At 44.5% G+C, this 15839-nt stretch overlaps 1 protein-coding gene across 1 annotated transcript in view; it reads right to left on the bottom strand.

Annotated features, from left to right (window-relative positions):
- Positions 1-10235, bottom strand: part of ADAT1 (adenosine deaminase tRNA specific 1) — a 50295-nt gene extending 40060 nt beyond the window's left edge. Inside the window, exons 1-4 of the mRNA XM_082269780.1 lie at positions 10095-10235; positions 7806-7960; positions 5200-5256; positions 2571-2625 (exon numbers count right to left, since the gene is read on the bottom strand). Coding sequence (XP_082125906.1) covers positions 2571-2625; positions 5200-5256; positions 7806-7960; positions 10095-10102 — 275 coding nt within the window. The 5' untranslated portion in view covers positions 10103-10235. The remainder of the gene's footprint in view (positions 1-2570; positions 2626-5199; positions 5257-7805; positions 7961-10094) is intronic.
- Positions 10236-15839: the final 5604 nt, after the last annotated feature.

The following is a 15839-nucleotide window of genomic DNA, read 5'->3' as shown; positions in this document are numbered from 1 at the left end:
AAATACTGACATCGCATACAAGACATCACACAAGGAGGTTGCCGGAAGAGACGCATACACCGGTACGAGCAGAGAGGCTGTGATACCGCTGGAAGTTTTTAACCGGATCTGTAAGTTTTTGCTACATTTTAAATAAATTTGTTTTATAATACTACACCATGAGAGTTATCCCTTTGTATCCCCATGTATCAGTATACAGAGATATAAGTGATCCGAACCATCTCCGAGAAGCATCAGCCAGAGAGAGAGAGGGCTGACAGTTTATTGGAAACACACGCAATGAGGACATCTAGTGGTGGAAAGAAAATATGGCCGTTTCAAGGATACATTATTAACCTCCCTGGCGGTCTGATTATGTCCGAATTTCTGTGCTAAAAGCGGTACATTGTTTTGCATGGAAATCTGTTTTCGTTTTTAAAACTTACCTTCCCCTGCGATCCCCCGTCGTCCCCTGCCGTCCTCCCGCCGTCCTCCCCCACTCTGTGCTCGGCTGATGGCGGCACCTGTCTTCCGGTTCCCTTCCCTGCAAGCGTTGTGACGCGGGGGGTGTAACCGGCGGCAATTTAAAAAATGTAAATCCACCAAATGAGATGATAGAAAGCTGTGATTGGATTACACTTTATCATCCCATCTCACCACAGGATGTCACCTGGTGACTTTTCCAGTGCCCTGCCTGTGCTTTTCCAGTTCTTTGTACCTGGAAATTAGAGAACGACCATGGCGTCCAAAAAGCGTGCTTTTTGCGCAAAAGCGCTTTTAGACGAACTGGAAAACAGCGACAGCGAAACGGAGTTACTTGAAGAACTGAGCGATAGCGATTGGTGGGAAAATTGGTCATCAGGTACGGAAAATGAGGACAGCGGCGATTCTGATGTCTCTTTCTGGCACATCACTTGTGGAATTTGGGAAGAATATCAAATGATTCTTCAGAATTTCCAACGGAGTGATGTGCCAGAAAGAGACATCAGAATCGTCGCTGTCCTCACTTTCCGTACCTGATCACTTTTGATCACTTTTAGTGCCGGTTCACACTTATGAGCTTGCAATGCGAATTTGCAGTGCGAGTTTACCTTGTGTTTTTCAATAGTACCAGCGCGATTGTAATGAAAATTTGATTGCGTTGATTATGTTAATTAAGCTCAGGAGGGGTGGAACTGAGGGGAAAATCAAAACAAAAAATAAGAATTCGCACATAAGAATTCGCACATATCTGAACTGATAATGCGAGTCCAGACCGATTTACACTGATGTCTATGGAGACTAAATTCGCAACGCAACGCTGTAAACTCGCACAAGACCCTTTTTATCATCGCATCACATTCGCATCTGGATCGCAACGCATAGATGTGAACGACCGTCACGAATTCAATGTATTTTGTAAATGCATGCGATTGGAGACTATTTAGAACGCATCGCATTCGCAGTACAAGGGCATAAGTGTGAACCGGCACTTATTCCTATTATAAGGAATGTAAACATCCCTTGTAATATAAATAAACAGGACAGGTCCTCTTTATTGTGAGATCTGGGGGTCACAAGACCTCACATCTCACATCTACACTAAAAAGCAAAAAAAAAAAAAAAAAAAAGTCATTGTTTTTCCATCATGTCGTATGACATCGCACCGGTCCTCCAAGACATCTTTATGGAGAGATCTGGTGTCAATAAGACCTCAGATCTCTCCTACAGGCTGGAAAGCCTGAAATAAAAATAAAAAATCTCGGCTATCCAGCCGAGATCATGGCAGTATTGACAACTGCCAGGCCGGGCGTGACGTCATCATGACGTGCCCTGGCCTCCGAGAGTCATAGAGACTGCTGGGGACCATCTGGTCATCGGCAGTCTCTATGGTGTACTTCCGCCGGCAGCCGATTCCTTCTCTGGCTCGAAGATCGCACGGGCGAGCCGGTAGAAGTACTGGAGAGAGGTAGGAGGGGGGATGGGGGTGTCCTGTAAGAACAATCAAGCGGCTGAATCAAGACGCTATGATTGTTCTTATGGTGCAGGGAATCACCGGCTGGAAAAAAAAAAAAAAAAAAAAAAGATATCGGAATGATCCCGGCAGCTGCACCCACGATTCAGAAATCCCCAGTTAAAGCTCATATGACGTCCCCACTCATATCACGTCCCCACTCATATGACATCCAGCGGTAAGGAAGTGGTTAAGATCAAAAATCCGATCAGACAAGGTAGGAGGATATGGGGAGTGGATTTTTACATGTAGGAGGGAAGTTTCAGAAGCGGCAAAGATACAAAGTGGTTAATAACTATCCAGAATTGTACCTCGGTGATTTTGTGGTACAGCAGCGGTTAAGCAGCCAGACACAAGATGAACGCATCGCTCTCCGAGCCGCACTGATGGGATTATGTCATTTAAAGTCTACATTTTTTTTCGGAACAATCACAGAGCCCAGAGCCGGCCGTGTAATGACGTAAAACTACTGGCGGGCTCCGATGATCAAGAGCCATTTCCCATAATGCAGCTACTTTACCCGTCTATAATGGAAGGACATTGCGTTCCGGCCCGCCGGGCGACAAATTACAGGGATGTACAGAATAGAAATTCCTACCTCTGAAAACTCCGCTTTGCAATTATCTCTGCATGGCTGTCCTGGAGAACATCACCTGAGAAAGATGAAAGAACGGTCATAAGAAGATGTCTGACTTAAAGTGGTTGTAAACCTCAGACATGAAATAGGAACAAAGCCTATCCCTCTATAGTGTGTGCTTGTCTCATTCCTGAGCACTAAGTGTTATTTCTCTCCGCTGCCTCCTTCCTCTTCTATCTGCATGAATCACTTCTGACAAGTTTTTCTGACACCAAGGGTTAAAAGGTGACAGAGGACCCCCTTCTCCCCCCCCCCCCTCCTTTCCCCTCCTTCTACCTCCTACCCCCTGCCTTCTCCTCCCAGTACCTTCTACCTTCCCAACCCTTCCTCTCTCCAGTAAAGGAACATGTCACTCTCGCTTACTTCCCATATTGCACGATGCTTGTAAATATGTGCTCCGTCACTTGACGGACGCGGATAACCATGTTTGATGACGTGTACAATGTATGTAACCCAAATGGCACAGCCATATCCTTGTTATGCTATGCTTTTGTTCTTCTTTAAACTTTCAATAAAAAATTTGAATGAAAAAAAAAAAAAAAAAAAAAAAAAAAAAAAAAAAAGAAGATGACAAGGGAGGGAGCTCCAGCACACAAAACTGAACAAAGGAAACCCCAAAGAAAAAAAAAAAAAAACCAAATTAACCGCTTTCGGACCACCCGCCGCAGAAATACTATAGCAGGCTGGCCCTCCTGCGCGAACCGCCGTAGGTATACGCCGGTCGCGCGCAAGCAGCAGGGATTCCAATGCATGGGGCAGGCGGCTCCGATTGCCTCCTGACACCCGCAATCGCTCCCCGCTGAGAGAGAAGAACGGTCAGATGTTGTAAACACAGCCGACCGTTCTTCTCTCTGGAATGATCACAGAGCTCTTGTGATCCTGCTATATAGGATCACATGTCTCTATGATCATTTCACAAGCCCAATCCCCATACAGTTAGAATCACTCCCCTAGGTAAACATTTAACCCTTTGATCACCACTGGGTTAACCCCTTCCCTGCCAGTGTCATTAGTACAGTAACAGTGCATATTTTTAGCACTGATTACTGTAGTAATGTCACTGGTCCCCCCAAAAGTGTCAAAAATGTCAGTTAGGGGTCCGATCTGTCCGTCGCAATCTCGCAGTCCCACTAAAAATCGCAGATCGCCGCCATTACTAGTAAAAATAAAATAAAAACCAATGACATAAATCTTTCCCGTAGTTAGTAGATGCGATAACTTTTGCGCAAACCAATCAAAATACGCTTATTGCGATTTTTAATACCCTTACTCTATCCAAAATAAAGAAAAATGAAAATGCCTATAGCTCTACTTTAAGGATTTAGGGAAGATCTGTAAAGAAGAGTGGACCAAAATCCCTCCTGAGATGTCTGCAAATCTGGTCACCAACTACAAGAAACGTCTGACCTCTGTGCTCACCAACAAGGGTTTCTCCACCAACTACTAAGTCATGTTTTGCTCGGGGATCAAATACTTATTTTACTCACTGAACTGCAGCTCAATTTATAACATTTGTATCATGGGTTTTTGGATTTTTGGTTGATTTTCTGTCTCATTTAAAAATACACCTATGATACAAAATATTTTTTCATTTCTTAATTTCTTTGTAAGTGGGCAAACTTACAAAATCTGCAGGGGATCAAATTATTTTCCTCACTGTAAGTATGGAATGGTATCTGTGCAGAGCATGCCACCCCCTGTGCTTACTATGCAGCAGGGCAGACGCTCAGCACGGGACCCGGAAGAAAGCGGTGATCACGCTATCACACATGCATACTTAGATTGGTCCAAGCTGGACCTCAGTATTGATGTAATAAAATGCACACTGGCAGTTCAGCTTTATTGTTTAGCTAGCTCAAACTTTAATTACAGGTTGCCCTACTGTAGGGATCGACCGATTATCGGCAAAGCCGATATATTGAGGGCCGATATGCACTTTCCCCGATATATCAGAATCGGCCCCTGAGGTTACCCATATTGCCAATATTTTCGGGAAAGTGCTTGTACCGGAGTGATGCCTGCAGCTAGAGGCATCACCCCGGTACCGGCGTCCATAGCCAACGATCCGCTGTCTTGTAATGACAACTGATGCGGCTGAGAAGTCGCTCGGCTGTCATTACAAGGAGCGGGAGGGGACATCCCCCCTCCCTCCATGGCTCGCCCGGGCATCCTACCTGCACGTCCGCCGAAGACCCGATCAAAGCCGCATTCGGCTCTGATCGGGGTCGCCATGCAAAAAAAACGGAATTGATGTCATGACTTCACTTCCAGGTAATGGCGCCAGATTAAAAAAAATCACAGCATTCAAAACAGCCAAACTTGGCGTTTTGAATGCTTTTAAGTGCAGAGGAGGGGTTTGGGGTCTTTAAGACCCCCAAATCCCTCCACAAGAGTACCTGTCAAGTAAAAAAAAATAAAAATAAAAATATTTTTTTTAAATGTACGAAAATATCGGCCCATACCAATACGCGAAGACCAAAATATCGGTATCGGCAATGAAAATACGATAATCGGTTGATCCCTACCTTACTGAGCGCACATACAACCAAAATCTCACCTGCAGCATCCACACGTTGTTAGCGACGCTTACCTGTTTTGCTCAGTCTTGATTGGCCGATACATTTTGTCCCGGTTCCCAAAGCAACGACTGTCAATGAAATACAAAAAGTTTTATAGTTAGAGGACGAGATAAAAAGGCAAAGCTTTTGGATGAGTCTATAAAGAAGCACTGCGCCACCTGCTGGACAGAGAGAAAGTGATAAAAAACGGAGAACCAAAAGCAGAGATGATGCACAGAAACCAGTTTCATCGCTCTATTAAGTTATTTACTTTTGCAAATAATCCCCAATATGAATAAAACACTTTAATGTTCCCTCTGGACACAGGACACTCCCACTGATCCATAAACTAGTATGCACATTCTAGCAGACATTACACAGGGTCTCTACATCCCGAATCATCTTAAGCCTCTTTCACACGGTCCGCCTCCGTAGTTTGCCGCCTGACACCCACGATCGTTCCCCGCTGAGAGAGAAGAACGGTCGGCTGTTGTAAACACATCTGACCGTTCTTCTCTCTGGAATGATCACAGAGCACCTCTGATCCTTTCTATATAGGAACACATGTCTGTATGGTCATTTCACAAGCCACGCCCCCCACAGTTAAAACACGCCCCTAGGCACACATTTAACCCCTTAATCACCCACACTGTTAACCCCTTCCCTGCCAGTGTCATTATTACAGTAACAGTGCATATTTTTAACACTGATTACTGTAGTAATGTCACTGGTCCCCCAAAAAGTGTCAAAAATGTCAGTCAGGGGTCCGATCTGTCCGCCGCAATGCCGCAGCCCTGCTAAAAATCGCATTACTGGTAAAAAAAAGAAAAAAAAAAAAAAAGATAAAAATGGTATAAATCTTTCCCGTAGTTTGTAGATGCGATAGCTTTTGCGCAAACCAATCAAAATACGCTTATTGCAATTTTTTTTACTAAAAAAATGTAGCAGAAAACAAATTGGCCTAAAATATTAAAAAATTTAGATTTTTAAATTTTTTTTTTTTGGAAATGTTATATAGCAGAAAGTGAAAAATATTGCTTTTTTTTTTTTTTTTTTTTTTTTTTTTTTTACAGAATTGTCGCTCTTTTTTTGTTTACATGCGATTTTTTTTTTTACCAAAAATCAGTAGCAGAAAGCAAATTGGCCTAAAATGTTAAAAAGTTTTGATTTTTAAAGAACGTTCTATAGCAGAATGTGAAAAATGTTTTTTTTTTTTTTTTACAGAATTGTCGCTCTTTTTTTGTTTACATGTAATTTTTTTTTTTTTCTTCACCAAAAATAAGCAGCAGAAAGCTAATTGGCCTAAAATGTTAAAAAATTTTCATTTTTAATTTTTTTTTTTTTGGGAACGTTCTATAGCAGAATGTGAAAAATATTGTTTTTTTTTTCCAGAATTTTCGCTCTTTTTTTTGTTTTTTTAGCGCAAAAAAACAAAAACCGCACAGGTGATCAAATACATATGCATATGTATAGCACTGATTACTGTAGAAATGTCACTGGTACCCCCAAAAGTGTCAAAAATGTCAGTCAAGGGTCCGATCTGTCCGCCGCAATGTCGCAGTCCCGCAAAAAAAAAAAAAAAAAAAAAAAAAAAAAAAAAAATCGCAGATCTCCGCCATTACGCGTTAAAAAAAAAACACCAAAAATGACAAAAATCTTTCCCTTAGTTAGTAAATGCGATAACTTTTGCGCAAACCAATCAAAATACGCTTATTGTGATTTTTTTTTTACCAAACATATGTAGCAGAAAACAAATTGGCCAAAAATTTAAAAAAATTTTGCTTTTTAAATTTTTTTTGGGGGGGGGGATTTCATATAAAAAAATGTGAAAAATATTGTTATTTTTTCAAAATAAACGCTCTTTTTTTGTTTTTAGCGCAAAAAATAAAAATCGCACAGGTGATCAAATACCACCAAAAGAAAGCTCTGTTTGTGAGAAAAAAAGGACGTAAATTTTGTTTGGGTACAGCGTCGCACGACCGCGCAATTGTCCGTTAAAGTAACGCAGTGCCGAATCACAAAATACCCCCTGGTCATTAAGGGGGCAAATCCTTCCAGTCATAGGCCCCGTTCACACTGGGGCGATCCGACTTCCCGGGGCGACCTCAGAGCGGCCGGCACGGACTTCATAACATTGAAGTCAATGCAGGTCGCTCCGGGTCGCCCCAAAGAAGCTCCGGACCCTTTTTCTAAGTCGGAGCGACTTGTGTCGCTCCTATTAGAACGGGTCCACAGCTTCTCTATGCCAGGCGACCAGGTCGCCTGACAGGTCGCCCCAGTGTGAACGGGGTCTTAAAGTGGTTAATGTGTACAGTTTTTGTACAAGAAAAATCAGAAAAGAAAGACTGCACACGATCAGAAACAATAAACAACAAAAAAAATCCTTTGTCGTTCATCGGTTCTGATTTGCTGTAAAACAACGAGGAAAACTGGACAATCGTTTGCCCGATTATTTTATATCGTGTGTACCCCACTTAACACAGATTTACGAACAATATTGGAGAGAAATCGGCCTTTTCTGTACATAGGAAAAGTCTTAGATCTTTGAGTTCAGCTCATGAAAAATGGGGGCAAATACAAAAGTGTTGCATTTATAATTTTGTTCAGTTTACATAAAAAAAGGAAGAACAAAAATCACCTTTCTTGGTGGAGGGCGCCCCCTGTGCTGCGTCTACTTGTATGACAGCCGCCAGCAGCGTCCATTCTCGGCTCGGGTCCGGCTGGCCTTGCTTGGGTAACTTGGTCCGGTAATGGTCGTAGCACAACGCTGCGATTTCATCCGCTGTCCATGATCTGTGCCAACAGAGAGAGAGAGAGAGAGAGGGGATCATATTAAATGCCAAATAATTCCTCCACCTATCCAAGGCTGACTCCGCCTAAAGCTGATATTTCAATATTCTCCGGGATATTCCCACCAGAATTCTAAATGATGTCACACTCCTTCCATAAAAATAAATGAGGATCCCGCTGAAGGATTCAACCCATGAGTATCCACCCAAACCGGTAATATCAATTTTATCTGGATTTAACCACTTCAATACCGGGCACTTCCACCCCCATTCCTGCCCAGGACGATTTTCAGCTTTCAGCGCTGTCACACTTTGAATGACAATTGCGCAGTCAAGCAACCCTGCAGAGCTGCACAATTCTGGATAAAATGAGACTCAAAATTTTTTGGGCTAAGAATAAAGATTATATAAATAAAATAAAAAGATTCTTGGCGTAACGTCATTTTTCACATTATACAAAAAAATTGGGCTAACTTTATTTTTTTTTTTTTAAAAAGTCATTAAAGTGTATTTTTTTCCCAAAAAACTGAGTTTGAAAGACTTCTGCGCAAAAACAGTGTGACAAAAGATTGCAACGATCGCCATTTTATTCTCTATGGTCTCTGCTAAAATATATATATATATATATATATATATATATATAAACGTTTGGGGGTTCGAAGTAATTTTCTAGCAAATAATACGGATTTTAACCACTTTACCAGTTATACTGCAGCAGGCAGCCGCTCCTGCGCGAACCAACGTAGGTATACGTCAGTTGCGCGCAGGCAGCTAGGGGGCGAGCGCGCGCCATCGCCGCTGCGCTCCCGCTCGTCAACAGGGAAGCCGATGCACGGGGCAGGCGGCTCCGATTGCCGCCTGACACCCGCGATGGTTCCCTGCCAGGACAACCTGTAGTGATAGATCCTGCCATGATGGGACATGTAGTGCCTGTAGAGCTGCCATCTGTCCCACTACAAACCAGGGCAACCTGCGGTGCTAGATCCTGCCATACTGGGACTAGTAGTACCCCTTGAGCTGTCAGCTGCCCCAATACAAGAGAGGGCAACCTGCAATGCTAGGTCCTGCCATGCTGGGACATGTAGTGCCACTGGAGCTCTAAGCTGTACCAATACAAGCCAGGCCAGCCTGTAGTGATAGATCCTGCCATGCTGGGACTTGTAGTGCCACTAGAGCCCTAAGCTGTACCAATACAAGCCAGGCCAGCCTGTAGTGATAGATCCTGCCATGCTGGGACTTGTAGTGCCACTAGAGCTCTAAGCTGTACCAATACAAGCCAGGCCAGCCTGTAGTGATAGATCCTGCCATGCTGGGACTTGTAGTGCCACTAGAGCCCTACGCTGTCGCAATACAAGCCAGGCCAACCTGCGGTGTTAGGTCCTGCCATGCTGGGACTTGTAGTGCCACTAGAGCCCTAAGCTGTACCAATACAAGCCAGGCCAGCCTGTAGTGATAGATCCTGCCATGCTGGGACTTGTAGTGCCACTAGAGCCCTAAGCTGTACCAATACAAGCCAGGCCAGCCTGTAGTGATAGATCCTGCCATGCTGGGACTTGTAGTGCCACTAGAGCTCTAAGCTGTACCAATACAAGCCAGGCCAGCCTGTAGTGATAGATCCTGCCATGCTGGGACTTGTAGTGCCACTAGAGCTCTAAGCTCTCCTAAAAAAAAAAGCCAGGCCAGCCTGTAGTGATAGATCCTGCCATGCTGGCTGGGATATGTAGTGCCACTAGAGCCCTACGCTGTCGCAATACAAGCCAGGCCAACCTGCGGTGTTAGGTCCTGCCATGCTGGGACATGTAGTGCCACTAGAGCTCTAAGCTCTCCTAATACAAGCCAGGACAACCTGTAGTGATAGATCCTGCCATGCTGGGACATGTAGTGCCTCTACAGTAGACCTTTTATGGCCCAATACAAGCTAGCGCAACAAGGGAGGATTATCCTGGGACTTGTAGTACCTCCTGAGCAGACAGCTGTCCAAACACAAGGCACAACAACCTATAGTGACAGCTCCTGGAGTTTTGCCTCTCTATAAATAGTACAGAGCAAGTCCAGCCAACCTGAGGGCGCCCAGCTGCTCCCAGACACGCTGGAACTTGTAGTTCCGCAGGTCATGTTTGTTTATTTCTGTCCATTACCCAGCCATGCTGCTCCCAAGTTTGTCGCCCTCCTAATGACGTCACGCCCAGTGGTTCTTCACGGTGAGGTATTTCGGGGGGCCTCGGAGGGCCCGGTGTCGGCTCCCCTCAAACAGGAGGGACTGATAGGGGTCCCCCGCCGTTATCACAGCGGATCCACCGCACCAACCCAACAGAGAACCAAAAAGCACTGCGGGCGAGGTGAGCGGGGCATTCTGGGAAATGTAGTTCCGTCAGAAGAATAAGGACTTGGAGATAAGGCCGCACTGGACTACAACTCACACAATGCACCGCGCTACAGCCGTGACAGGGATTTTTACCGCGGAATCCAAATGATTGCTGTGCTGTTGATAAAGTTTTATATAAAAACAAATTCCTCCTCTTACTTCTGTTTTCTTTATTTAACCACGTAAGCCCCAGAATATTTTACCCCCTTTCTGACCAGGGCCTATTTTGTGATTCGGCACTGCGTGACTTTAATGGACAATTGCGCGGTGGTGCGACGCTGTACCCAAACGAATTTGGCGTCCTTTTTTTCCCACAAACAGAGCTTTCTTTTGGTGGTATTTGATCACCTGTGCGATTTTTTGATCATGCGCTATAAACAAAAAAAGAGCGACAATTTTGCAAAAATAACAATATTTTTCACTTTTTTTTATATGAAATTCCCCAAAAAAAAATGTAAAAATCAAAATTTTTTAACATTTTAGGCCAATTTGTTTTCTGCTACATATGTTTGGTAAAACAAAATTGCAAAAAGCGTATTTTGATTGGTTTGCGCAAAAGTTATTGCGTTTACTAACTAAGGGAAAGATTTTTGTCATTTTATTGCTTTTTTTTTAACGAGTAATGGCGGCGATCTGCGATTTTTTAGCGGGACTGCGACATTGGGGCGGACAGATTGGACCCTTAACTGACATTTTTGACACTTTTGAGGTTACCAGTGACATTACTACAGTAATCAGTGCTATACATATGCACTGTTACTGTAAAAATGACACTGGCAGTGAAGGGGTTAACTTTTTTTTGAGAGGGAGGGGTTAAGTGTGTCCCTAGGGGCGTGATTCTAACTGTGATTGGCTGTGGCTACTGGTGTAGGAACAGTGATCAAGGGTCCTACATAGTAGAACCATCTGATCTCCATTTTTACACAGGGGAGAATGACAGGCGGCTTTGTTTACATTAGCCGCCTGCCTTTCTTCCGGTGTAACGGAAGATCGCGAGTGCCCAGCGGACATCTGGTCCACTGGGCACACGCGCAGGGGGGGGGGGGCGTTTGCGCGAGAGCGGGAGCGTGCCTCCGGCGGCGCGTGCTCGCTCCCTAGATCCTCACAGGCTAGCGACGTAATCCTACGTCACTTTGCCTGTGAGGGGCTGACTGCTGACGTAAATAGTCGTTAGGCAGTCGGCAAGTGGTTAAAAACGAAATCTGCACCACTGGCGTGAGATATTTTACACAAAAATAAAATGAACATAAATGTGTTGCGCCATGAATCAAATAACCTGAATGAGCGAGTCCAAGTGTGAAATAAATCAAATATAAAACAAAAAGTCCCTGAAGGAGCGATGATGTATCCCAAGATCAAAAGGCAAGAGGAGTCCCAATCCCTTCCCCGCACAGATTCACCGCTGCCACAAAGATGTATGGTCACAAAAGAGTACGGACCCCCCCCCCCCCCATTACCGGTGGTCTCACGGGCTACGGTATCTCATCCGGCACTATTCTATTCACCTTTTCTTCAAATCAAACCCAAACACTTCAGCGGCGCGCAGCAATTTTTTTTAAATTATAGTATATGATTTTGTGCACAAGATCTGGGGAGGCGCGTGCACGCCCCCGCTGCGATTGGGCACAGCAGGAGCAAATGAGCGGGTCCACCACAATCATTTCGAGGAGAGGCAGACCGCCGTTCTGTTTCAGAGGACAATAGGGATCTTGTGTTTCTCCTAAGCAGAAACACGGATCTCGGTTTTCCTCTAGTGCATCCATTCATACACTCTAGTGGTGAGTGTAAATTAGTATCCATTTAATACATTTTTGCCTATTTGGAACGTACTGCCCTATGCTAATTTACACTCACACTTACCACGCCCCTGACGACGTCATCGCTGATGAAACGCATTGGGTGGGCCTTGGACGTGTGACGTCATCGCGTATTGGGACGCAGCGGCCATCTTTGTGGTTTGAAACTAATTCAGCCTTCATGTCACTACAGCGCTTTTACATCCTGCTAAATGTGAGTTTAAATTAGTATCCATTTAATACATTTTTGCCTATCTGGAACATACTGCCCTATGCTAATTTACACTCACACTCCCCACGCCCCTGATGACGACATCGCTGACGAAACGCATTGGGTGGGCCTCGGACAGGTGACGTCATCATGTATTGGGACGCAGCGGCCATCTTTTTTTTTGTTTGAAACAAATTCAGCCTTCATGTCACTACAGCGCTTTTACATCCTGCTAAATGTGAGTGTAAATTAGTATCCATTTAATAAATCTTTGCCTATTTGGAACGTACTGCCCTAGGAGTGCTCTCCTTTTTGTGTCCTTCGGATCTTATGCCTCTGGATATTCTGTGTGCACGGAGAAATCACCAGCATAAAGGAGTGGGAGTATCGTTCCTACATCCCTGAGGATATTGGTTGGGCCGGTTTAAGGATACTTCAATGCTGTATCTGATGTGGCTAAAGGGTAAGAGGCAGTGTGTTCGGTGTTGGTTTTCATCTGTACTTCTGCCCGATTGACCAAATCACTCCACCTATTCACATCTACACTCGAGTTTTCTCCTTTGTGGACTTTTTTATGAGACGCATAGCGCTGCACCCTCTTTTCAATTATGTTATTTATGTTTAATCTTACATGTGTGTCAGCAGCTTGCTCTGAGTAATTGAATGAATTAATTTTAGCTCATTATTTGTTAAAGCGGATTTCCGGCCTATTTTGCAACTTTAGTGATTCCTGGAGTGCTCGCTATGCTGATCAACAATTGGGCATTTTCAATTTTTTTCAGGGGTCCCTTACCTTATTTTCAGGGCATTTTTGATTGTACTTCCTCCTTCTCCCCCCCTCTGCGGCCACGGCCAACGACATCACTTCCGCCTTTGCATTGCATCCTGGGAGCTGTTCGTCATCACTCCCAGGAGGCTGGAATCAGGAAGAACTCCCAAACCACTCCCTGGAATCAGGAAGAAGGACACAGCAGATTACACTGCGGCTTCAGATGCCCACATCCAAGATGGCCACGCCCAGACAGCATTTTTAAAAGTAAGATTTTGACTAAAATCCAATACTGTACACCTTGTAAGTATGAGAATAACGGTTCTGTAAAGGGCGATGGATTAGTATTATAGGGGTATTTTTAGTTAAAAAAGGTATTTGAGGCTGGAACTCCGCTTTAAGTCTAAGCGCGGCATTCTTTTGTATATGACTTGAGCTACAAATACTGTAGCAACTGACTTTTAAATATTAGAACCTACCTGTCCAGGGTTCCCGCCGCCATTCAAGGTTAACCACTTAAGCCCCGGAGGATTTGGCTGCTAAACGACCAGGGGGTATTTTGCAATTCCGCACTGCGTGACTTTAACGGACAATTGCGCGGTCGTGCGACGCTGTACCTAAACGAATTTGACGTCCTTTTTTTCCCAGAAACAGAGCTTTCTTTTGGTGGTATTTGATCACCTGTGCGATTTTTTGATCACGCGCTATAAGCAAAAAAAGAGCGTCAATTTTGCAAAAATAACAATATTTTTCACATTTTTTTATATGAAATTCCCCCCAAAAAAATGTAAAAATCAAATTTTAACATTTTCGGCCAATTTGTTTTATCCTACCTATGTTTGGTAAAAAAAAAAAAAAAATCGCAAAAAGCGTATTTTTATTGGTTTGCGCAAAAGTTATCGCGTTTACTAACAAAGGGAAAGATTTTTGTCATTTTTGTTGTTTTTTTTTTTTAACGTGTAATGGCGGCGATCTGCGATTTTTTTTGCGGGACTGCGACATTGCAGCGGACAGATCGGACCCTTGACTGACATTTTTGACACTTTTGGGGTTACCAGTGACAATACTACAGTAATCAGTGCTAAAAATATGCACTGTTACTGTAAAAATGACACTGGCAGGGAAGGGGTTCATTTTTTTGGAGAGGGAGGGGTTAATGTATGCCTGGTGCTTACTAACGTGTGTGGGGGGAGGTGACTGAGTGACACAGGGACAGATCGCAGGTTCAGCTATGCTGAACCCTGAAATCTGACCCTGCCTGTCACTTAGGAGATCCGCCCGCTCTGTTTACACAAGCGGATCTCCAGACTCGATTCCCCGACGATCGGGAAAGAGCAGCGGCGATCGCCGCCACTCCTCCCCTGGCCCGACTCCCGATGTGACTGAATACAGCGGGAGCGCGCCGCCGAGAAATGGGAGTGTTTGGCGACGTAGGCTTACGTCGCCAGACGATAACGAACCACTTTGCCGCAGTAGAGCTCTAGTGAGCAGTGGCAAAGTGGTTAAAAGTAAGATTTTGACTAAAATCCAATACCATAAACCTTGTAAGTATGAGAATAGCAGTTCTGTAAGGGTGATGGATTAGTATTATAGGGCTATTTTTAGTTAAAAAAGGTATTTGAGGCTGGAACTCCGCTTTAAGTCTAAGCGCGGCCTTCTTTGGTATATGACTTGAGCTACAAATACTGTAGCAACTGACTTTTAAATATTAGAACCTACCTGTCCAGGGTTCCCGCCGCCATTCAAGGTAAGAAAACCCGGCGGTGAAGCCTTTCATCTTCACAGCCGGTTCCCTACGCTGCGCTTTCTAATTGGCCCAGTGGCGGCGGGGGGGGGGGGGGGGGGGGCAAACTTCCGAGGGACAGCGCTGTCAAAAACAGGTACCCGTTCCCCCCCCTCCCCCCTGAAAGGTGACAAATGTGGCACCAGACGACTGGGAGGAAGCATATAAGCAGAAGTTACACTTTTGGGTGGAACTCCATTTTAACTCCTTCCCATCGACAGTACGTATATACAGTATATATGTGGCCTCATGGAAGCGAGCCTTTATCAGTGGGGTCGCATATACAGTGGTTATAGAAAAGAATCACCCCCCCTCCCATTTAAAATCACATTTTGTTGCCTTGCAGCCTGAAATGAAGACAGACGTAGTTTTTGTTTTATCCATCTGTATTTACTGTATAACAACCAAGTGAAATATATAATACCAATATGTCAGAAAAAATAAAAATTTAAAAACTGAATCACTGAGTTGGAAAAAGGATTCCCCCCCTTAGGTCAGTATTTTGTTGAACCACCTTTTGCTTTAATTTCAGCCTTTATTCTTTTGGGATTTGTCTCTACTAACTTTGCAATATTTGCCCGCTCCTCTTTGCAGAACTGCTCGAGTTCAGTTATATTTGATGGTGACCGTTTGGATATCTGTGGAATGACTTGAAGACTGCAGTCCACAATGGGGTTTAAAGGAGTTGTAAAGTCTCAAGGTTTCTTTACATTAATGCATCCTATGCAATAAGGGGAAAAACCTTCGGTGCTGCAGCTGTGCCCCCCCCCCCCCCCCCCCATTCTTACCTGAACCTGATTCAGGTCCTCATTGGATAGATTGATGGCAGCAGTAGTCTCCAGCAGCTGTCAATCAAATCCAGTGACGCACGCGGCGGGGGGGGGGGGGAGCGAGTCCCACCTCGTGTCAATGGACGCAGCAGCAGGACTCGTGAGCACGCCCGCACAGGTGCCCCTCCA

This window comes from Pelophylax lessonae (assembly GCF_965119305.1).
Source record: "Pelophylax lessonae genome assembly, chromosome: 10".
NCBI classification, from domain to species: domain Eukaryota; kingdom Metazoa; phylum Chordata; class Amphibia; order Anura; family Ranidae; genus Pelophylax; species Pelophylax lessonae.
This window is presented reverse-complemented; position numbering and strand designations above follow the sequence as displayed.